General features: G+C 43.2%; 3 protein-coding genes across 5 annotated transcripts in view; all 3 read right to left on the reverse strand.

Annotated features, from left to right (window-relative positions):
- The window catches only part of LOC132473999 (galectin-4-like), a 5,845-nt gene extending 4,037 nt beyond the window's left edge, over positions 1-1,808 (reverse strand). Inside the window, exons 1-2 of the mRNA XM_060074400.1 lie at positions 1,648-1,808; positions 933-1,021 (exon numbers count right to left, since the gene is read on the reverse strand). Of these exons, the coding sequence (XP_059930383.1) occupies positions 933-1,021; positions 1,648-1,692 (134 nt within the window). The 5' untranslated portion in view covers positions 1,693-1,808. The remainder of the gene's footprint in view (positions 1-932; positions 1,022-1,647) is intronic.
- Positions 1,809-4,147: 2,339 nt separating this feature from the next.
- Positions 4,148-16,129, reverse strand: nyap2a (neuronal tyrosine-phosphorylated phosphoinositide-3-kinase adaptor 2a). Of its 3 annotated transcripts, none has more exons than XM_060074888.1 (6): positions 15,491-16,129; positions 13,303-13,521; positions 12,503-12,804; positions 11,292-12,269; positions 9,890-9,996; positions 4,148-7,294 (listed from the first exon to the last, which is right to left on the reverse strand). In XM_060074888.1, exons 2-6 carry the CDS (start codon positions 13,512-13,514, stop codon positions 7,091-7,093), a joined length of 1,803 nt encoding a protein of 600 aa, XP_059930871.1. In that variant the 5' UTR covers positions 13,515-13,521; positions 15,491-16,129; the 3' UTR covers positions 4,148-7,090. The 3 variants fall into 3 exon arrangements, with proteins under 3 accessions (XP_059930871.1, XP_059930870.1, XP_059930869.1); XM_060074887.1 differs by lacking the exon at positions 15,491-16,129 and adding an exon at positions 13,864-14,045 and having other exon boundaries at positions 9,890-9,993; XM_060074886.1 differs by lacking the exon at positions 15,491-16,129 and adding an exon at positions 13,864-14,045.
- A 5,888-nt stretch (positions 16,130-22,017) lies between these two features.
- sst1.1 (somatostatin 1, tandem duplicate 1) lies at positions 22,018-23,022 on the reverse strand. Its single transcript, XM_060074929.1, has 2 exons — positions 22,832-23,022; positions 22,018-22,438 (listed from the first exon to the last, which is right to left on the reverse strand). Exons 1-2 carry the CDS (start codon positions 22,964-22,966, stop codon positions 22,250-22,252), a joined length of 324 nt encoding a protein of 107 aa, XP_059930912.1. The 5' UTR covers positions 22,967-23,022; the 3' UTR covers positions 22,018-22,249.

Here is a 23,022-nt window from a genome sequence, read left to right on the forward strand (position 1 = left end):
AGTTTAGTTGATGTGTAGTTTACTGTAATTAGTTGATGTGTAGTGTAGTTCAGTTCAGCTTATTTTAAGTTTGGTGTAGCGTTGTGTAGTTTAGTTTAGTTGATGTGTAGTTTACTGTAATTAGTTGATGTGTAGTGTAGTTCAGTTCAGTTTATTTTAAGTTTGGTGTAGTGTGGCGTCATTCAGCTTTGTGTAGATGATGTGTAGTGTAGTGTAGGTGATGTGCAGTGTAGGGTAGTTGATGTGTAGTGTAGTTCCGCTTAGTTTAGGTTTAGTGTGGTGTATTGTTGTTTAGTTTACGTTTAGTTAAGTCAAGTTTGGGTGAGTTTTGTTACGTTTTTTTGATTTTAGTTATGTTTTTAGATTTTGAGCAAAATTTAGATCAATATTTACAAGTGAGCTAAATTACGATCAATATTATATACCAACTGGATGGATTTCACTGTTTGTTTAAGCTCAGTTCCAAACTATAAAATCTACATTATGTGATCACACCCTTTGCACACAACATGTAATGTGCAGACAAAGTCAAGAAGCAAAAGGGTGAAGCAGTGTGCATGAGGTTCCAGGAGCACAATGTTAATGGGGACATTACTCATGGCCTGATACAACTGTCTCACACTAAGAATTATGCATTCAGCTAAACCTTCCCCGCTAGGGTCAACAGACCACCATCTGGCTTGAATAATCAACTATTTATTAATAGAGTAATAGTTATAGTTAATAGTTAACGCAATACATTGTCATGCTACTACGTTTCAAAGTAATTTTTAACGGATGGTACTAGGCAAAACAATAAACTAACATAAAATAAAATCAATATTGTTGGGATGAATATCTTGGAGCTCACGATGGCTCAGAGAAACTCAAACTTAACCCTGTGTCACGTTTCTTGCTCTGCCTTTTAATCTGTTGGATTGATGTAAACTCACCTGGTGGTTTGCTCGTCGACGCGTCCCTGGAAGTAGATGGACATACCATTCCTCAGACCTCCGTAGATCGGCCCTGTATAGGGAATTCTCTGTGGAGAAGACGGTGGTACAGTGTTAGTGCTACTGCAGTATTAGTGTACATTATTAGTTCATTACAAGAGTCAGCACAGGATCAGCATTTATACATTAATGTCGCTACAAGTTTAGGATCAATGCAGCATTCCTATTAAAGTTAAAGCATGTTTAGACGAAAACTATTTTTAGTTTTTTGTTGTATTTGCTGTATTAGATCAAAACTTGTTTGTGATGCTTTATAGCGTTATATATTCATTTATTGCACAGATGTGTTATGAAACGGAATAATACCACTTCCTCTGAGGACAATTAGTTCCCAGTTGATGTTTTGGACTTCTCCAACCAAACTACATCCAGTGACTTGCTCCTACTTCTTCTTGCTCCCAATCTATAGTGTCGGTTGGTAACTAATTGAGGATTGATTTGTAATGGAGTCTGTGTGCGATCTAGACAGCCAACACACCTTGCTAGCCCATGCACACAGAGGAGAAGTTCATTTAATTATAAGGGGATCAGTGAAAGTAATGTTGATTAACACTTTTAGTGAACTGTTTACAAGTTAATATATAGCCAACTGTCCCTCGGAAAACCAAGTAAAACCCCAGCGTGCTGCTCATGGGCTGTTTTGGAGGATACTCACAGGACTGTAGATGGGCTGGTATCCGGGAGGTGCGACAAACGTCATGGTAGCGGTTGTTGAGACGGACAGGCAGAGCGCACGGCAACATTAGTGGGCCTGCTTTTATACCTGCACCCAGGGGAGGGGTAAGGGGACCAACCCTTCACCCATACTGGGCTCTGTTTGCTTTGGGCTGGGGAATCACCAGCAACCAGAGTAGCCTTCTCAAAAGGGTGTGTGTGTGTGTGTGTGTGTGTGTGTGTGTGTGTGTGTGTGCGTGCGTGCGTGCGTGCGTGCGTGCGTGCGTGCGTGCGTGCGTGCGTGCGTGCGTGCGTGCGTGCGTGCGTGCGTGCGTGCGTGCGTGCGTGCGTGCGTGCGTGCGTGTGTGTGTGTGTGTGTGTGTGTGCGTGTGTGTGTTTGCGGGCATTCGAAGCCACTCCTCTGGCATTTGATACTCCCATTTGATGTTGTCTTCCAACTGCTGTCTATCTACTAACACACTCTAATATTTAATCATTACCTTCACAGCACCTGAGCGATAAATACTTTACACATTGTATACCTCCACATACTTATACGTATGTGTGGTATGTGGAATGGGTGTGGATGATGGCAGGGCTAGGCAGCCTCACCTGCTCGAGTCCGACTGATCGGACCCTTCGGCGGGGCGAGGCTGCACAACGGTTTCTGGTGCACAGGATAAACGAGCCATCCCCACACAGACTCAGGGAGATCTCCTGCATGGCAACATGGAGCACCATCATTAAGTATCTATTGTCTTCGAAAAAAACTTACAATAAACCGACTCAAACTTCCAGCACCTCCACCCCACGTCCTTGTCTGGAAGAGGCCAGAAAATGTCCCCTAGGTGGCTTGTAGCATGGACATTGCTACAGCATACTAATCAGTTTTATCAGGCGATCAGGATCGGTGAAGTACAACAACACAGCCAGCCTGAATAAAAACAAAACATCTCACTGCGGTCTCTAACCATTTATAGTGTTATTTAATTTAACATACATTTTATTCCCCTAAACTTGTTGTTTTAAGTGTGCAGACCAGTGGCTGGGCCTTTCCCCATTGGTCAATATTCTAATCATGTTTTCGGAGGGTGTGTAGGCCTATATCTATGGGATCTATGGAATTTAGGTGAGTCTGCAACGTTTGACAAACAGACTTCCTTCAGGTGGGTGCAGCGTTGCAGATAAGACTGCTTGTAATGTGGATTTGTTTTACATTTGTGTGTGCGAGTTTGATGTACAGACACTGGGTTGGGCTACATATGTTTTGTTAAGAAAGTCGACCTCCTACACTTACGACACTGCACATCGTTCAATACCATGAAACAAAATCAGATTAGTGGAAAGAAGGCAGGGTGTGCGTTAAATCAAGGATGCTTTCAAAATGACTCATCATAACGCAGATTACGTGATGGACGAACATGTTTGCTGCCTTTAGGAGCCATTATCGGAAAGGTACCATAAAAACCTGGCGAAAACAATGATAGTAAAAAAAGAACGTTTCCATGAACAGTACATTTGCATTTATTCTGCAAGTAGGATCCAGTAGTGGAAAAATAAATATCCAACTTTAAATGGACGTCACTCTGTGAAAAAATAAAGATAAAAAAATATCCGTCCAGTAAGAGGCTCATGGCTTTTTCATTATGGATTTTTGTCCAATATTATTTGTAAAGAAATTGCGTGTACCCCACAAATATTTTGAACTTGTGCTTTGTAAATTTCTATCCACAATATCATTCAGGACAGCATTTTACACACAAACATGTCCATTTGCGGATCTTGCTGAGTTTATTCCAATTTGTACCGCAGCTGATCTGTGAAATCTGGCTGTGTACATAGCATCTATGGAAGTATTTATTGTAACCCAAAGAAGACAATTCTCGTTTTGTCTACCTCGATCCACAAATATTTGGTTGTTGTGTTTCGTAAAGTGATCTCCTCACAGATATTTCACGATCCAGAAATGCAAACTTTCCACACGGATATTACATGATCCCCAAATTTGCTTGTGTTTTTTCAGATGCAATCCATACTCACTTTTTACAGATTTGTGAATTGCATATCAACTGTAGGGTTAGGGTTAGTGTCAGGATTAGTATCAACTGTAGAGTTAGTGTCAGAATTAGTATCAACTGTAGAATTAGTGTCAGGATTAGTATCAACTGTAGAGTTAGTGTCAGGATTAGTATCAACTGTAGGGTTAGGGTTAGTGTCAAGATTAGTATCAACTGTGGGGTTAGTGCCAGGATTAGTATCAACTATGGGGTTAGGGTTAGTGTCAGGATTAGTATCAGATGTAGGGTTAGGGTTAGTCTCAGAATTAGGATAAACTATGGGGTTAGTGTCAGGATTAGTATCAACTATGAGGTTAGGGTTAATGTCAGGTTTAGGATCAACTATGGGGTTGGGGTTAGAAATCATAGGGTATATCAACAGCTGTAGAGGTCTGTACAGTTTAAGTGCTGCTTATGATAACATGAGCACTTACGGAACATCTCTTTTTTACCACAAAATGTTCTCTTTATTTTACTCTACATCAATGGATTGCATGCTTACAAATGATCTATTTTTTTTCTCAAACCTGTGCCTTACAGTATATATCAGTACAGAGTATACTTAAAAATATACCTCTCCTTAATATCTTTAAGCCCTTTGAGCCTTCTTTTTTTTAAATAGAGCATTTCATAAATTTAAAACATATTAAAATACATTTTCTTGTAAATCAAATGTTAGATTTCTAATATTCTTCGAGGGGGTTATGGAGTCATGAAGATCGCCCTTGGCCCCAGGTGATTCTTTCTGTGTTGCCAGCACACGCTGGTAGAGGAACTAAACACAACCATTACTGGAAATATAACATCATATGTAAACATGGCCCATGCCTATTAGATGAGGACACACGATTTAGAACCATCACACGTCACAAAGCTTCAGTTAGACAGACCTCCTTTTCAACTGGGTCACAGTGAACCCAGGTCTTAAACAACTCTCATGAAGTGTGTGTATGTGTGTGTGTGTGTGTGTGTGTGTGTGTGTGTGTGTGCGTGTGCGTGTGCGTGTGCGTGTGCGTGTGCGTGTGCGTGTGTGTGTGTGTGTGTGTGTGTGTGTGTGTGTGTGTGTGTGTGTGTTCGGTATAACTACTGTAAACACGTTTCAATTTTACAAACACAATGGCATTTTTTTGTAGGAGAGCTTATTGGTCCAGCAGCTAAGGTTTGTGTTAATTGTCAATCAATATTTATTATTCCAATTCCATTCCTTTCTTTCTCATTCTCTATTATATAATGATAGCAATCTTCTTTTATGTCCTTTACTTTTTACATCGTTACCTCTCATCATCTGAGATTTTCAACAGACTGACCCCTTAAAACAGTTTCACAGCTTTTACTTCTTAGAGGGCCCCTACATATTCCTAGCAATGAGAGCAGGGAACATCTGTAGTATTTGCTACAGTTGATAATAAATAAATCATCTGTAGAAATAAGCAACGTAATTTATCTTTAAATGTTATGAGATATTTAGTAGACTTAAATGTTTGTTATGTTCAATATTTAAATAAAGGGTACATCTTGGGCCTAGCCAGCAATGTTCAATAGTGAATGTAAAATAAGTAATTTAACAGTTTTAAGACGTAGTGCTGAATTCATGGCTGAATATGACGCGTGAATGGGACATTTTGTCACCCTTACCCCAATCTCGGAAACCATAGGCTTAGCTTTCGACGATGACTACGGACATTCGACAATATTTATGGGGTTCCGATCTAGCCGGAAAACAAATATCCAAGCACCGATTTTCTCTTCCGTGCGCTGGTTATTGTTTTGAAAATTTTTAAGGGGTTTCAGGTCAAGACCACATTTTGGCTGATCTGTTTAAACAGATAAAAAAAGCTAATAAAAAAAACGGAAATGTAGTCAGACGATAGACGATGTGTTCGGAGATTGTTGCTGTTTACCTGAATGCAACCAAAGCCCGCTCAAACATTGCTCAGTACTACAAACGGAAACCAGAGTGCTTCAGATACCAAAATCTGGTCCAGTTTTAGTACATTTACCATCCCTGTCCCGTGGTTGAAGTAGGCCTACTTAGTACTTTGAAGTAGCCTACATCCTTCAATTCGAAATGGGTAACATCTCAACTAGCTCGTAATTCAAAGTAACCTGGGCATATCTGTAGTCAATGCTGATTGGCAGTGATCACATTAATGTTATCAATCAAATCACATTTTATCCAGCCATACCACGCTAGTTTACGTCACACAGTTTCACAGTTAGAGTGGAAAGAAAACAGTTTCTTTAGATCGGAAGTCTCACGCCAACTAATTTGAAGGGGCTCAATCTTAAACATTGTGACATTAAGATGATTATTTTAATCTGTTCAAGAAATACATTGCATATGTTCTCTAAATCTATAAGGTAGGGGTAAGAGTAACGTGACATCAAATTAGGTCCCACTTAAAACCTTTTCGAATGATCCAGCTGAGGGCAGGATATGACCTATCACAAATTCCGACTTTGTAGCAAAGCTAATTTTTTTTGCGTCCATGTGGCAGAATGACGTGTCAATGTCTGATGACGTGAGGGAAGAATCACAAACTTCCTGTTAGGATACACTTCTGCATCCTTTGTGGCCGTATCGAGTATTCAACAATTGGTTGAGGGAGCACAATGATCTTCTAAAATGGCTGTGGATGTGGTGGCGGGGGTTTGGGGGGGAGATCTTTTTTAAAGGTGTAACGAGTAAGATTACTACTTTAGACATTTAAAAAAGGAACTACTACCATTATCAACAGAAAGTGAAGAAATACCCGTTTTGACGTATGATGTTTCAGAGATATTTTTTTTAAGATAGCAGCTAGCCCCGCTACCGCTGGGCCGTAATGTCTCGTAATACCACTTTGTACCACAAGAGGTCAGCGTCACTGCAGTTTCCAGTCTACCCTCAGACCAACATGAATGGATGCAAGTAGCACTGCCCAGAGGGCGTATTCTTTCAAGCGTTGCTTTCCACCTCTGGAAACAGCTGTTCGTGCTAACTTTGGCTATGTAGCGATGGCTTATAAATGTAGCACATTTTAAAACGTTACTGACAGTGTAAATATGTTAAGTTCGTTGTTGGATGATACGCAGTTCACCAAAACGCTTTCCAGACCAGTTAGAATACAATGTGGATGGACAACTTTCACTTTCTGGTAATATGCTGCCCCCTAATGTGTGGAGGACTAATTTGGACAAATCGTACACGTTACACCTTTAAAAGGAAGTATGCTTAGGGTCACCAGGAAGTAGGGTAAGGGGCTACAGGAAGTAGGGCTGGGGTGATCAGGAAGTATTGTTGAAGTCCTTTTCCTTTTTTTGGGACGCTTTGCTGCAACAGTATGGCTTTCCTTCCCCTCCTCCTCCTCACACATGTGTGTTTGATGTATAGTCGGCTCTGTGATTTCATATAGCAGTATCCCAGATGACAGCAGTTTTGGTAGAAGGGTAGGGTGGAGGCTGCCTTCTCTTCCAACTGGGCAAGATGGGCATGCTGTCCTGCTTATACAGGCTCTTCTCTGTTCCCTGACGACACTTGATTTCTCCACACAGAACTCTCTTCTTCTCGATCATCTGCATCATAGTAGCATCGCCACAAATCCACGGCATCTGGGAATAGGGTTAGTGTTAGATTGATACTGGTGCCAAAGACACAATCATTTGCTTTGACATAAGATGTATAATATAGATGGTTACAAAAACTTCCCACCCTTGATTACAATTGAATTATGCTACTGGAAGATACTTTTCATAAAGCCACCATTTATTATATTGGATGTCAAAGTGTAGTTGGATACCTTACTTTTCCACATTTGTTATGCTTTTGTGTTAACCAGAGTGACTGCAACATTCAGTGACTGCAATTTGTGTATTTGGGGTCATCGTCAGCACCTGGCCTGTCGCCTCTCATTACATTATAAACTAAAACCCGCCTTTCACGTCAATGGCAGCCTCCGATTGGTCCGTCGGTTGGCTGGGCGGTCTGAGGGCAACCGGCTTGGACGAATTCCCTCTTTTAATTCAAACGTACGTACGAGGGCTTTTCATCCAGACCGGTGGACATATTTTTTATGGCAAGACGTACAAGTTTAACTACAAGTGTTAATAACTCAAAGAATTGCAACATTTATTCCAATGGTCATCAGCAAAAAATTATGTTCCTCAAAGTGATCAATATTTTTTATGTTTATTGAATACAATAATAACAACTTTAAATTCAAGGTCTTTTAAATGAATGTGAACTGAACCATCTTATTTTTGTGCACAAACTGACAGAAATCGATCAAATACATTACAATTCACGTACATACGGTGCAGACAACATACCTTACAGACACAACATCAAGAGTGCCACAAAATAACATGCACGACAATGGTCAACGATTATTTTCCATCAACGAAAATAACCCTAGCCCAACATTAACATACAACATGCAAATCATCAGTTCTGCTCTATCCATTTCTATATAAATAAAGAAAAGCTAACACTAAACTTCTACGTTGTTGAACACGCTCAACATTGTGTGTAAACTGCGGAAATATAAAAAATATAAGAAATCATGTTCTACAAGGAAATTAAACGGGGCTATCATGTATAGTTTAATGATTTATAAAATAAACTTTCACCTACATTAATTAAACATGTAAATACATACCTACCAACATATGGATTTTATTTACATCAAATTCTTCAAATAAAGGATTGAAAAATCATTTAAGATTATTAGACACCAATGCAATCACTATTTTCTTTGTAAAAATGTTAAACAATAGTTATAGAATACACATAATTCTTATGATTATACAATACTGTATTTCTATTTACACTTTGCCTCCAAAATGCTGGTTGGACTACTAGAGAACCTACATAGGGTAGGACTAGAGAACCTTCTTGGGATGGGACACGTGAACCTACATAGGGTAGGACTAGGGAACCTACTTGGGATGGGACTAGTGAACCTACATTAGGTCGGACTAGATAACCTACATTAGGTAGGACTAGATAACCTACATTGGTTGGGACTGGAGAACCTACATGGGATGGGACTAGAGTAGATACATAGTGTAGGACTAGAGAATCAATATAGGGCAGGAATAGGCAGCCTACATTTGGTAGAACTAGAGAGCCAACGTAGGGTTTGGGTAGGCAGCCTAAAGTTTGTATTTCCAGATTGTCCAGGCATCTCAGAGCACGTAGGCTCACTTACTGCTACGTTTTATTTATAAAGCCTTTATGGGTTTACGTCCGTCTTGTGCAATTTTATTGCTCAATAATCTGATGGGTACCCTCAGTAATAACATTTGCTAACTGTCCCTAGGGCCAGGTCCATTAGGTACCAGTCCTTCATGTACTCCTTTATGTACTCTGCCCCATCAGGTTGGAACACCTTACGTTCATTTAGAAGAGGAAGAGCTTGTCCATCCTGGTGTTTTTAAAACACTGATGAAGGATATTTAAACAGTTTCTGTAAACTGCCACAATTTCTAACCGTGTCTTCCCTCTTGTGCAGTTTTTATAATGGCAATATTCTCTTTTGTGTTGATAATTCTTCTTATGTTGTCTGATTTAAATTTGTACGAATGGCATGCTGCTGTCTATCTTAGCCAGGACATTCTTGAAAATGAATTGACATCTCAATGTAATTTCCTGGTTAAATAGAAGAGAAACACGGGGTAGGGCTTCGGACCATACATAGTGTAGGACTAGGCAGCCTATATAGGATAAGCATACAGACCATACATAGTGTTGGACCACAGCCATGCATAGAGTCGGTCTACAGTCCAAACATTTGGTAGGACCACAGACCCTACATAAGGCAGGACTGCAGACCTTACATATGGTGGGACTATAGACTGTACATAGGGTAGCAATATAGACCGTACATATGGTAGGACTAGGCAGATGGGGTAGGTGTGGTTTGCTTTGGATATAGTGCTCACAACAAACTGCGTCTTAACATTTGCTTCAACAGCGTGCAATGTATTCTCTAAACATCAAGCTAGATGACTATTTAACTGCGATGAAGACCGAAAGGTAAATAGTCATGACGGGCAGACGCACAGGAAGGTGGACGGACTGAAATACAGAAAGCAGCCAAAACGCGGACAGACAGACAGACGGACGGACCGACGGACAGACAAAGAGCAGACAGGACTGTACACGGCGCCTGACCCTGCCTCGGGGAGTCAGTCTGGGGGAAATACCTGGCTGAGGGCCGGGTGAGGGGCGGAGCGCTGAGGCGTCCCACCTGGGGTGGGCACTCCCGATGTGGATGCTGAGCGTCCCAGTCTGCACCCAGTCCTGGACTCTGCTGCAGAGAATAGAGTTAAAGTTACACAAATGCTGCATTGGTGTCCATCGGAAATGCGTCTCAAGGCTCCCCCCCCACCTTCTCCTAGAGACATGTTTGGGGCTGACCGATGACCTGCCCGTCCTGCTTGGGGCATGGCTAGAGGTGCTAGATGTGTTTCTTTGGACATCCCATTCTTGGGTACTGATAATCCCTGCCCTCTCCCTCTTGCTACTGTCAGGTTTGGTATGTGATCTAAGAACACCTGAGAGTTATATTGAACAAAGACAGATCACAGGAAATGGTCATATACTTTAACACTATGAATCCCCTGCAGTAAAACAGCCTGAACCCCTTAAAGTCAAACACCTTGAACCCCCTACAGTCAAACACCTTGAACCCCCTACAGTCAAACACCTTGAACCCCTTACAGTCAAACACCTTGAACCTACAGTCAAACACCTTGAACCCCCTACAGTCAAACACCTTGAACCTACAGTCAAACACCTTAAACCTACAGTCAAACACCATGAATCCCCTACAGTCAAACACCCTGAACCGACTACAGTCAAACACCTTGAACCCCCTACAGTCAAACACCTTGAACCCCTTACAGTCAAACACCTTGAAACCCCCTACAGTCAACCACCTTGAACCTACCGACAAACACCATGAATCCACTACTGTCAAACACCTTGAACCCCCTACAGTCAAACACCTTGAACCTACAGTCAAACACCATGATCCCCCTACAGTCAAACACCCTGAATATCCTACAGTCAAACACCCTGAACCCCCTAAAGTCAAACACCCTACAGTCAAACACCACAAACCTCCTACAGTCAAACAAACTGAACCCCCTACAGTCAAACACCATGAACCTCCAACAGTCAAACACATGTGTTGACCACTTGTGGTCAATGCTAAGCTTTCAGCCAAGAGAATTGAACTCTGTTGGTTTCAGAACATCAAATAAAGCAGGAATCTGATTCGATTGGTTGTGCTAAGATGTCTGCTGCACCCAGGGTGGCACGCTAGGTTGGGCTTCAACGCTTGACTACGAGGAAAACATTGCACACCTGGGCTGAAACATAAAGCTAGCATCATCCCCTTTTCCACTTACACTGATAACGTACGTCGTGGAAATTATTTGGTGGTTAGTTCACCATAACAATGTAATAATGTTTTCCATGAATGCTGCTAGTCCAAATAAAAAAGTGCGTACCTTATATAAATGATTAATCCAGACGTGTGTGGCCTGATAAGTTCACTATACGATATTATTGTTTAGTTTGCTATCACTAAGTGCTACTTACCATCTCCCTCCCTTCCTTTTCTCCCTGTTGATCCTTTACTCACTTCCTCCAGGGGGCTTGTTGGGGTTCGCGACCTTGCAGAAACATTTTGCAGGGAGCCGTTGGCAGAGTTGGAGTTATGGAGTTTATTAGCTCCATCTTGGGACTTATGCGAGCGTGGCATGCTTCCTCCTGCCATCAAACTATCGTAAGGGGGGGGACGCTTTAAAGTGAGAGGGGTGAGGCAGCGTCCCATGCTAACAGGGGAGGGACATGCCGAATGGCTGCGGGGGTAACCCTGACCACTGTGGGAGGGGCCAGATGAATTATAGAGGTTGGAGGCAAGTGGTGGGGCAGATGAACGGCCAGACGGGGCGATGGTGTCTCTTTCCCTGTCTTTGCTTTTACGGCGGTGGGACGACTTCTTCGGTGTCTCAGGGGGGACACCCACATGTTCCAACATGGGCAGTCTGGTGACCTCTAAGGGAGTGAGCGGAGACTCGTCAGAGTTTGGTGAGCACTGTGCAGGAGCCGGGGGGAATACAAGGAGAGGGGGGCGGTGGGTTAGAAGATTGGGGAAAGGTGCGGGGATATCAGAGAGAGATCCCTGGGGAGGGAACAAAAAGTCTGGCTCCAGTACGACCGTCTGGCAACTGTTGTCCCATTTGGAGTCCTGCATGAGTTCATCCAACATGGTGTACTTCATCTCCTCATAAACACCCTCACTCTGGTCATCTTCCGGGGCCTCTTGGCCCCTGAGGTCTCTGTGGATGTTCCCCACCATCTCAATGTAAACAGGCTCCTCCCCATCAGTGTCTCTGGATAGTGGACTCTGGCTTCGAGTAGAACCTTTGTCCCTTGGCAAAGAAGACTTTTTGTTGCCATGGTTGTAAACGATGTAAGACTCGTCAAAGGATGTACTAAGCTGAGTGTTGGGGTCTCGTTTTGGTTTGGGAGGTGGCATCTTCTTGCTCTCGTCATTGTAAGGCTGGAACTTACCTAAACACAGACAAGAAAACATTATAGCCAGGATCAGAATAAGGTTTGCCATTCTGAATTTATGACGACTCTACCGGAAAATTAGTTATTTTCAAGGTTAAAGGACAACATAACACAAATTCTGTGTGTCTATCACTACAAAAGAGCGAAGGACCTTCTTTGTCTATCCTCCCCTCAAAAGACGAAGATTGAATGGGAATAATGAATGGGTTGAAGCGATAGTATTGACCGACCCCTGGCTTCCAGGATCTCTAGGGAGTCATCCGAGGTTCCCGGTGCCCCGTTAACGGCCTCAGAGCTCGTGCTGAGCCTGGTGTTTGGGTCTCTCTTGGGTTTAGGGGGCGGGTGCTTGCGGGCGTTGGGGTCGTCGTCGTCTCCTCCGCCCACCGAGTGGAGGGACTGGGAGCGCACGGTGAAGCCCTGACTGCAGGGGGCGGGAAGCCTCTCCTGGGAAGCCGGCATGGTCATGAACCCCATCCGAAAGTGCTTCCCCGAGTAGGACGACTCCGTCGCCATGGTAACATCATCGCCAATCCTGGTGGCATAAAAAAACACTAGTATAGCAGGACTATTAAATGACGCCTAACCCTGGTATGGTAGAAATATAAAACGATTAGACTATTAAACGTAAGCTACATTTCGGGCTAGGGGGTATATGCTTAACCCCTACACACTGCATAACCAAAGTACTTCACTTTCTGAGAGAAGTGTATTCTTTAAGTAAACACGTCCGGTTGTGTGTGTGTGTGTGTGTGTGTGTGTGTGTGTGTGTGTGTGTGTGTGTGTGTGTGTGTGTGTGTGTGTGTGTGTGTGTGTGTGTGTGTGTGTGTGTGTGTGTGTGTGTGTGTGTGTGTATATATAGATAAAGATAAAGATAGATGGATAGATTTACAGCCCATCTGCTGTTTTTATATTTCCTATTGCTGCATGTTTCTTTGTGTCTTCGTGTCCACTTTATTTGACACTTCTAACTAATAAACTGTGCTTTAAGGTGACCTTCAGTGTTCTCGGGGGGGTTTTTGTTTTTATTAACCTCCTAACAGCTTCATCCTGCCATCTCTTCTTCTGGTGTTTTTCCTGCAGATAGGCCCAGTTGGTTTCATTCCGTACGCGGTCATGTTCCCGGGCGATGTCCGAGGCGTTCTGGATCACCAGACCATCGTATGTGCGAAGGCTGTTGTCCTCGATGTACTGACAGAACCTGGTGCAGGATTCTTCTTGCTCCGGACTACCTCTGGTTGTCATGACAACACTGGGTATGGGGACACAGGAAATATAAGCCGCCAGTGACAAGCGACACGCATTTCATAATTTACATTCCGGGAAAAAAGCGTAGTGTTCAACATGCATCCACTTTTATGACCTCCAGCTCAAATGCCGTACATATCCACAGGAGTCAACTACAGACCCTCACTCATCTAAACCTTAACCTAAATACATAAATACTACATACATGCCTGCTTAGATACCTTCCTTAACAGTACATGAAATTGCATTTACATAGCTGAAACGTTTTATCCAAAGCAAGTAAGTGAATTCAACCGTGACGCTGTACATACAATTCATCAAACAAGCTTCCTACTAACCTACATACCTACTATTCCTTGTTAGTGGTATCCCCTTAACCCTCATCTCTCTCCATCCCTCCATATCCTCTTCCCTTCCTCTCTCACCTCATCCCTTTCTCTACCTCTCTTGCCCCTCTCTCTCCATCAATCTCTCTCTTTCCCTCCGTACCTCCCTCTCTCTCTACCTCTGTCACCCAATCTCTCTCCCCCCTTCCCACTCTCGCCCCATTCCTCTCTCATCTGTCTCCATCTCTCTCCCATCCCTCTCCCTTGTTTACCCTCCTTTGCCCCATTCCTCTTTTTCTCTACCACCCTCACCCTACCCCTCTCTCTCTATCATCTTCTTACCTCTCTCACCCAACCCTCTCTCGTTTTTCCACCTTTCTTGCCCCATCTCTCACCCTCTCTCTCTCTCTCTCTCTCTCCCCCCCATCCCCCTCTTCACGGCTGCATAGTATAAACGGAACACGAAGCAGACTGAGTCGTAACCTAGCAACAGGGAACATCCTCCAGGCATGATGTAATGTAACCTAGCAACAGAAGCATCATCGGTGCATGACGTAATGCTGTGATGTAGTGGTTCTTCGGAGCCAAGGGAAGAAAATGGGCAGAGTAGATGAGGGAAGAGTGTGGGACTTCAATTAATAAAATGAAATAGGAAGAGAGAAGAAATCCTTTTAAATGTATCCCCTCCTTTGGTTAGTGCTAATCAGCATGCTCAAGCTGCCACATACTTAACCATTGACCAGCCATTGACCAACCGTTGACCAGCAGTTGACCATCAGTCAACTAGCACTGGATAAACTGTTCAATCTATTGCTGTGTCAACTATTCTAAACTGGTATTGTCTCAAGTACTCTCTCTTCTAGTCAAAGCTAGTTCTGTCTTAACTAATCCAAACTTATTTTCTTTAAAGTACCTGGTCTAAACTAGAATTGTCAAAGCTATTCTTAACTAGTAATGTTTATGTTTAAACTGGTATTATCTTGACTAGTACTGTCTACTGTCTAAGTACAGTCCAAAATGGTATTGTTCAATCTCGTCAAAACATATATTTCTCCAATATAATCTAAACTAGTATTTTCAAAACCAACAGATCTCAGTTCTAAATTAAAAGCTAAAAACGACTCAAGTTCTATCAATACAAGCTGCTTGCAAACGGTTTGAGTCCATTTTATGAACAACACAAATGTTTAAATGTGCCTTCATCAGCATTACTTATTATATTTGACTAAATGGTTATGGCTACAATATTTAAATAACCATGATTTTATTGGGCTGCAGGCCTAACTCTTAGTTGAATGGAGATGGTCTGTGGATCTACCTGAGATTGAATGGGCTGTAGGTCTTATTAAAAAATAAATAATAATGCAATGTAGATCTTCCTTGTTAAAATAGATATGTTATACAGGCCTATCGACCTTTTTGAAATGTAGGGTAGACATACCTTATTCAAATAGAGATGTAATGTAGACCTGCCATCTTTAAATAGAGATGTGATTGGCTGTAGGCCTACCTTCTTAACACAGGGACGAAATGGGATGTAGACCAACCTCATATGAACGGAGATGGAACGTAGTCCTACCTTATTTTCATAGGCATGCATTGGCTGTAGCCTTACCTTATTTAAATAGAGACGTAATGTAGGCCTACCTGTAGTAGTATGTATTGCAAACCTCAGATGGAAGCCAGGAGGAGGTAGGAGGAGGAGAGAGGAGTCATCTCCCTATCCAGATATTGACACAAATATACACAAAGTCCTTCTAAGGTGGTGGACTGATATACACCAGGATAAGAGAGGTAGGCAGACAGAGGGAGAGAGATAGGAAAACAGTGAGAGAGAGACAGTTAGGCAGAGAGAAAGATAGATCGATAGTCAGACAGAGATAGATAGAGAGAGATAGGCAGACAGAGAGAGAGAGAGAGGGGGAGAGACAGTGAGCGAGAGAGTTTGACAGACAGAGAGAGATGGGGGGGAGACAGTGAACAAGAGACTTAGGTAGACGGAGAGAGAGAGAGATAGGGGGGGAGACAGTAAGCGAGAGAGTGAGATGTGTCTTCCTTTTTCCCTTAGGAATAAAAGGAAGGTCTGGTTAGTGAGGAAGAGGATGGATGTTGAGAGGAAGATGAGGAAGAGTAATTCCAGTCAGAATTCCGCATGAGGTCTCTCCCGATCACAGACACAGACACACACACACACACAAACACACACACACACAACCCGCTACACACTCACACACTTCAGATGCATGTGTATATATCACTGCTAACCGTGGAACAGGAGGCTGCAACGCCAGCAACATAGCTGCATGCTGACTCCTCCTTCTCCTCATCATGTGACTCCAATGCCGAGGATCTAATTGGTCGTTGGGGAAGAGAGAGAGAAGCAGACTGAGAGAGAGAGAGAGAGAGAGAGAGAGAGAGAGAGAGAGAGAGAGAGAGAGAGAGAGAGAGGGAGGAAGAGAGAGAAGGAAGGAGGGTAAAGAGAGAGAGAAGAAAGATGAAGGAGAGAGAGAGGGAGACATGCTAGACTGAAATGGGAATTAAAGTAAATCTATTGATTACGTGTGTGTGTATGTTTGTGTGTGTGTGTGTGTGTGTGTGTGTGTGTGTGTGTGTGTGTGTGTGTGTGTGTGTGTGTGTGTGTGTGTGTGTGTGTGTGTGTGTGTGTGTGTTTATGTGTGTGTGTGTGTGAGTGTGTGCGTTTGTGTGTCTCTGTGTGCACGTGTTTGTGTGTGAGTGTGTGTGTGTGTGTGTGTGTGTGTGTGTGTGTGTGTGTGTGTGTGTGTGTGTGTGTGTGTGTGTGTGTGTGTGTGTGTGTGTGTGTGTGTGTGTGTGTGCACGTGTGTGTGTCTGTATGTGTGTGAGTGTGTTTTTGTGTTATATTTACATATATATCCTTTGCCATGCGTGAATGATCATGAAAATCTTGCAAATACTTGAAAGGAGAATAGGAAAAGGTTGGTAGTGATAACCAATAGAGGGAGCCATTGAACAGGAATATGATAGTTATGATAACAACCGACAGAGGGAGCCATTGATCCTTAAAGGCAGTTAAACGTCCTTGAAGTAGGAAGAGAGTGTGCTTGTGTGGGATAGAGAGTGTGTGTCTCAATATAATATAATAATTGAATGCACTAATGTATGTTTCGATACATTAGTCCTTAGATTAATGGTATGTACTTTAATGATTATTTCTGGGTTGTATCTTCTTGGTTGGATTCATTGATTGTAAGCACTTTATTGTAATCTCTTTTGACATAAGCACCAGCTAAATACATTTCATGTAAAAAAAATACATAACCCAAAGCCTAGCTATAATCTGCAACTCATCTTTGAAACATTAGTCAATATAAAACATTGGTTTGGGATCATTCTGATCCAATAATCAGGATTTCCCTGGTCCCAGTAGGATGGAGGATCCATTGCCAAAATTTGGGCCAAAAGTTGGGCAGGGTCCCAAAATAAGCACGCAGAGCTGCTCCTATTTTTTCGGTACTCCTCCGTTTTGGTACCAAGCCGTCTAATGCCGCGTTTCCACTGCAGGGTGCGGAACGGATCGGTTCGCAAAGGTGCGGTACGGGTTGCGTTTCCACCGCCAAAAGTGGGCGTGACCCGGACTTAGCTGTACCCGTTTTGGCCTCGTTTTCAGGACTCCTCCGTTGGGGTACTGAAAACGAGACGAGACGCCTGAAAAGGGTCGCGGGAAATTCTAGCTACACATCCCCTCCGTTGATTGGTCAACAGAATCATCACTTCCGGGCGACGTGGGGATAAAAACAAACAAACAGTAGCCTCGAGGTATTATTCTTTACAATTAACATGTCGCGTAAAACGCTGGCTCGGGCAAACAAGGAGGTGGAGATGTCATGCCAAATTTGTACCGGCTGCCAAATTTGTACCGGGCGCGTCATCCATACGTAATCCATTCCAAACCTGCCTGGCAACAGATGATCGCGTCGTCCGTTGCCTGGCAACGGACGATCGCGTCGAATGACGTGAAAGGTTCACGAACATTCGCGAACCTTCTATCTAGCGATCCGTTATCTGTATTGTGCTATTTCGTCCTTGACCTGCTTTAAACACTCAGTTTACTTGCTAAATTTGATCAAAAAATTAAATACAATACAAATATAAAGTAAAAACAAGTGTTATCTAGCGATCCGTTTTCTGTATTATGTTATTTCGTCTTTGGCAAAATGAGCGCAAATGTTTTTTGAAACCCGCTTTAAACACTCAGTTTACTAGCTAAATTTGATTAAACAATTAAATACAATACAAATATAAAGTAAAAACAAGTGTTATCTAGCGATCCGTTTACTGTATTATGTTATTTCGTCTTTGGCAACATGTGCGCGAATGTTTTTTGAAACCTGCCCGGCAACGGACGACGCGATCATCTGTTGCCAGGCAGGTTTGGAATGGATTACGTATGGATGACGCGCCCGGTACAAATTTGGCAGCCGGTACAAATTTGGCATGACAGTGACGTTCCTCTGCATTCTTGGGGAGGAAGACATTGTTTACGATGTTTACGTAGCTGCCGCGGCGATCGACATCCGGCCTACCTTAAAGGGTACTGTCGGCGGTGGAAACGCGACCTCGGAACTGAGCTGGGCTATACCGCCCCCTCCCTACCGGACTGAGGCGAACCGAACCGTTCCACACCCTGCAGTGGAAACGCGGCATAAAAGGGTGCCGAAAAGGTGGAGCTACACACTGCCGTCCGTTGATTGGTCGACAGAATTGTCACTTCCGTGCAACAGGGGGATAAAAACAAACAAACCCAGTACCAGCGAGGTATTTCTGGACAACGAAAAGCTTTGATAATTGAAGAAAAATGCCTCGCAAAAGATTGAGGCAGGTCTTTAGTGTGCTTTACTTTTCTATCCATGTTACTTTATACTTGTACTCTACAACAATTCAGTTGGAAATATTATACTCTTTACTCCATCATTCATCGGATTACTAAAGTTACTTCGACAAATTGTATTATTAAAATATGGTATCTCTTCTGGTCCATCCATCTTAAACCCCGCCCTACCATAAGGGTACTGTCAGCGGTGGAAACGCCCGCCTGATTTAGCTGTCACGCTCCGAGCCGGGTGAAACGACTCAAGCCACGCGGCATAAGTAGCCTACCCTGGGTTAGGGTAAGAGTTCGGTGTAGCCGGATCCCAGGATAAGGGTGAGGATACCCCGTAGCCCGATCCTAGTAGAAGGGAGGATTTAGAGTGGATTACTTGATCTCAGTTGAAAGGAGGATTTAGGGAGGATTACCCTGATCTCATCTGAAGGGAGGATTTAGAGTGGATTACCCTGATCTCATCTGAAGGGAGAGTTTAGAGTGGATTACCCTGATCTCAGATGAAGGGAGGATTTAGAGTGGATTACCCTGATCTCATCTGAAGGGAGAGTTTAGAGTGGATTACTTGATCCCAGTTGAAGGGAAGATTTAGAGTGGATTACTTGATTACTTGATTAAGAATTAGAGTTTACAGGGACATGAGCCTTTACTTTCTTCCATCTAACCGTTATAGCAAACACAGCCTTTGTTTATTTTAGGATAACTGACACAACTTTCTTATTTTATTGATGAGAACTGACACAAGCTTTCCAATTTCATTGGTATTAATTGACAAATCTCCCTTATTGACTGCTTATACCTACTCATTATCTGTAGCGCAATTAAGATTTATGTTTTTGGTGATGTTGATGGCCAAATACATTTCATCTGAAAATATCTTTTTTTTCATATTTCATTTATGAGTTAAATATTATGTATCCAAGGTGCTTGAATTGTTATGATTAATTAAGTCTAGATTCTTATTCAGATACATGACGACATTGAACGTGCAAAAGTAAAGGCATCTTGTTAATGGGTACAGGTAAACTGGGTTTTTCCTGTCATCGTCCACTTTGTATTTCATTATTTGAAGCATTTTTTTCTGAGAAAGGTGGTTGTCTAGCTGCATAGACACACGGCAGAGCAGAGGGAACAACTTTTATTAAAAAAGCCTTTCAGCAGCTTCATCAGAGTTAATTAAGACTCAGAGGCAGCTTGCCGACTAAAAGGGTTTATTCTGCTGCAGCTGCTCCCTGAGACCTGTTTAGGGTACACCTAAATCACTTCCTCGGCTGGGGATGCGCTTCCTGCCTTTCAGAAGAGGACATGTGATGCATACCTGTATCCCATGTGACAATGACCACAGAACCCTAACCCTAACCTTAACCTTAACCCATTACTGTGTCCCATCTGACGGCGACCACAGAACCCTAACCTTATCCTGAAGCCATACCTGCAGCCCCTGTTACAAAAGGGAGCCAATCGTTATATCATATATACTACAACATATTTAATATTATATTTGTAAGGAATAAACTCATTATTTTATATAAACTATATTCTACAAGAGATTAATATTATATGTAGCTGCTATATGTAATTAATTAATGTTGCATTTGTAGCACATTGATTCAGAACTGTTAAAAGCAGCAGTGTCCCGTTATTAAAAATAATGCAAACCCAGACCAATCAGGATCAAGTCTTCACCAATGCTGTTGGATCACTCCCACTCATCCAAACCCACTCCGTGATATCCCAAATACATCTACGGTTGATGACCCGCCAACTCCTCCTACAGCATCAGCCCTGGTTAGGGCCAGACAAACAGCAGGGAATTAATACATATATGCATACATGTATCCATGCCTAGTTGGTCTACATGATAATAAATATCATGTTTTATATGTATATTGCATTTTATAATCATCCTGTTAAACATTTGTTCTATATTATATACATCATAATGTATATGTATTCCATAATATTCTATAAGACATATATTGTGTTGTAATGTGTAACATGTTGTACAAGGTACTATGGTGGTATCTCCTAGTACTACTGCCGTATGGTACTTTCTGCAGTATTGTGTTCAGCAATGATGTATTTTATGCTGAGATCAAAGTGGAACTGGCAGACATTAGTCCGTACCTCAGCAGAGCTTCCAAAGTGTTCTGGTGTGAGGGTGTTCTGTTGCTTTACGTGAGAGAAGGATCCTTTGAAATGTTGCTCTGAAAGCCTGTGGATAAGCGATAACAGTGTAGCTTTGTCCCCGCCTCCTTATCTGTCACTCACAGCCCACACGCCCACACAGAGGTGCAGGTCAGGCCAAGCCCCGCCCCCTGCTGATGTCACCCCTTTCCCTGCTTAGTAATGTATTTTCTCTCTCGCTCTCTCTCTCACACACACATACACGCACTCACGCACAAACCCATGCATCACACACACACAAACCCATGTATCCCGCACACACGCATAGACACACACACACACACACACACACACACACACACACACACACACACACACACACACACACACACACACACACACACACACACACACAAACCCATTCATCACACATACATCCATCCTACACACAAAGACACAGTGGTAAGGAGTTTAGGATGAGGGGCCACTAGTCACCTCAACCTAACCCCTTAACCCTAGCTCCTTGACCATAGCTCCCTAGCCCCTTGACCTAAGCTCCCTAGCCCCTTGACCTAAGCTCCCTAGCCCTAGCCCCTTAACCTATATAGGGACCACAATGGAAACAAGTCTTTGGGCTTTATTGTGTCATCCCTGACTATTTATGTATTCTAATGTATGAGACAGAGTGTTGTTTCATATTTTAAAAAATGGTCACCTAAAATGAATCAATCAATCCTAACCCCTTGCCCCTAGCCCAAGCTCTTTGACCCTAGTGTTCTAGCCCTAGCCCCTGGACCCTAGCCCAAGCTCTCTGACCCTAGTGTTCTAGCCCTAGCCCCTGGACCCCAGTCCCTTAGCCCCTTGAACCTAGCCCGTGACACTAGCACCCTAGCCCTAGCCCCTTGATCGTACCCCCCTAGCACCTTGACACTTGCCTCCTAGCCTCTTGACCCTAGCTCCCTAGTCCCTCTACCCTTGCTCCCTAGCCTATTGACCCTTGCTTCCTAGCCCTCTAGCCCCTTGACTCTAGCTCCCTAGCCCCTTGACCAAGCTCCCTAGCCCAAGCTCCCTAGCCCCTTTACCCTATATCCCTAGCTCCCTAGCCCCTGAATCCTAGACACCAAAACAGCAATGCAATAAAGTTAGGGTTAGTCCCTCTGTAACAATAAATTAATTAACACATTGCTTCTGAAACATATTTTATTCAAACCAAAAATTAAAAATAGAAATTCTTGGGCGGCAAAAAAGTGTGATTGAAAACAATCATTTCATTCAAAGTGAGATATGAAGGATGAATCCCATTTTTCGTATTAAATTGTGGAAGTTGGAGGCACGGGTAATTGAAGGATATGCCAATTTAAAGACGAGATTATATTCAATTAACATATCAATCATGAAACAATGAAAAAAGGCATCAATCAACACGATGTAAAAGTTTTCCAGAAGAAGTTTTTGCATCCAGCTTTGCGCTCGCGGGGAGCCATCATTGGACCGGCGGCGCGCTCCAGATCCATGCGCTCGTCGTCCTGATCATCCGTCCCGAGCGCTTCGTTCTCCGCCTGCGCGAGCTCCGACAACAGCTGCGCGAGCGTGTAGCGAACGGTTTCCTAGGAAGAGAAGGAAAGGAAGTACAAAAAGAAAGAAAGTTTGTTTTCAGGGTTTCTTGGCTTCATGTTCTTATATTATCACTGTCTACCAGACGAGGTGCACACCGCCGTGCGCGCTTGTTTCAGCACCATGGACAGCTCCCCGTAGGCTATTACGCACTTAGAAGCGTAAGCAGTAGTAGTATCAGTATTAGTAGTCGGATTTTCTTTCTTTTCTTTTTCCATTTACTCCACGATATCCTGACCAAAAACTCCACAAAGTGGCGCATTAGTTGACAGCGTCGCTGCGATGCAGAACAGTTCTAACACCTGTCTACCTGGCCGTGGTAGTGCTATCTGAACATGCAGAGACATATACATACAGAGATGGAGAACTGTATTATAAGTCTGTACCTCTTGGCCTGGCATCGGAGCCAGCAGGGATCTCTGCAGGAGTTGCCGCAGCTTGGTGTCGCTCGGCGCTGCCGAGGAGCCGCTGAGCATCGCGGCACAGGAGAGCAGCAGCAGGGTGGAGCGGACCGACATCATCTTCTGTTTGGAGGGCGGTAATGAAGACGTTCAACTCTCCTTATCCCTCTCTCCGG

The sequence above is a fragment of the Gadus macrocephalus genome, chromosome 16, assembly GCF_031168955.1.
Source record: "Gadus macrocephalus chromosome 16, ASM3116895v1".
Lineage (NCBI taxonomy): Eukaryota > Metazoa > Chordata > Actinopteri > Gadiformes > Gadidae > Gadus > Gadus macrocephalus.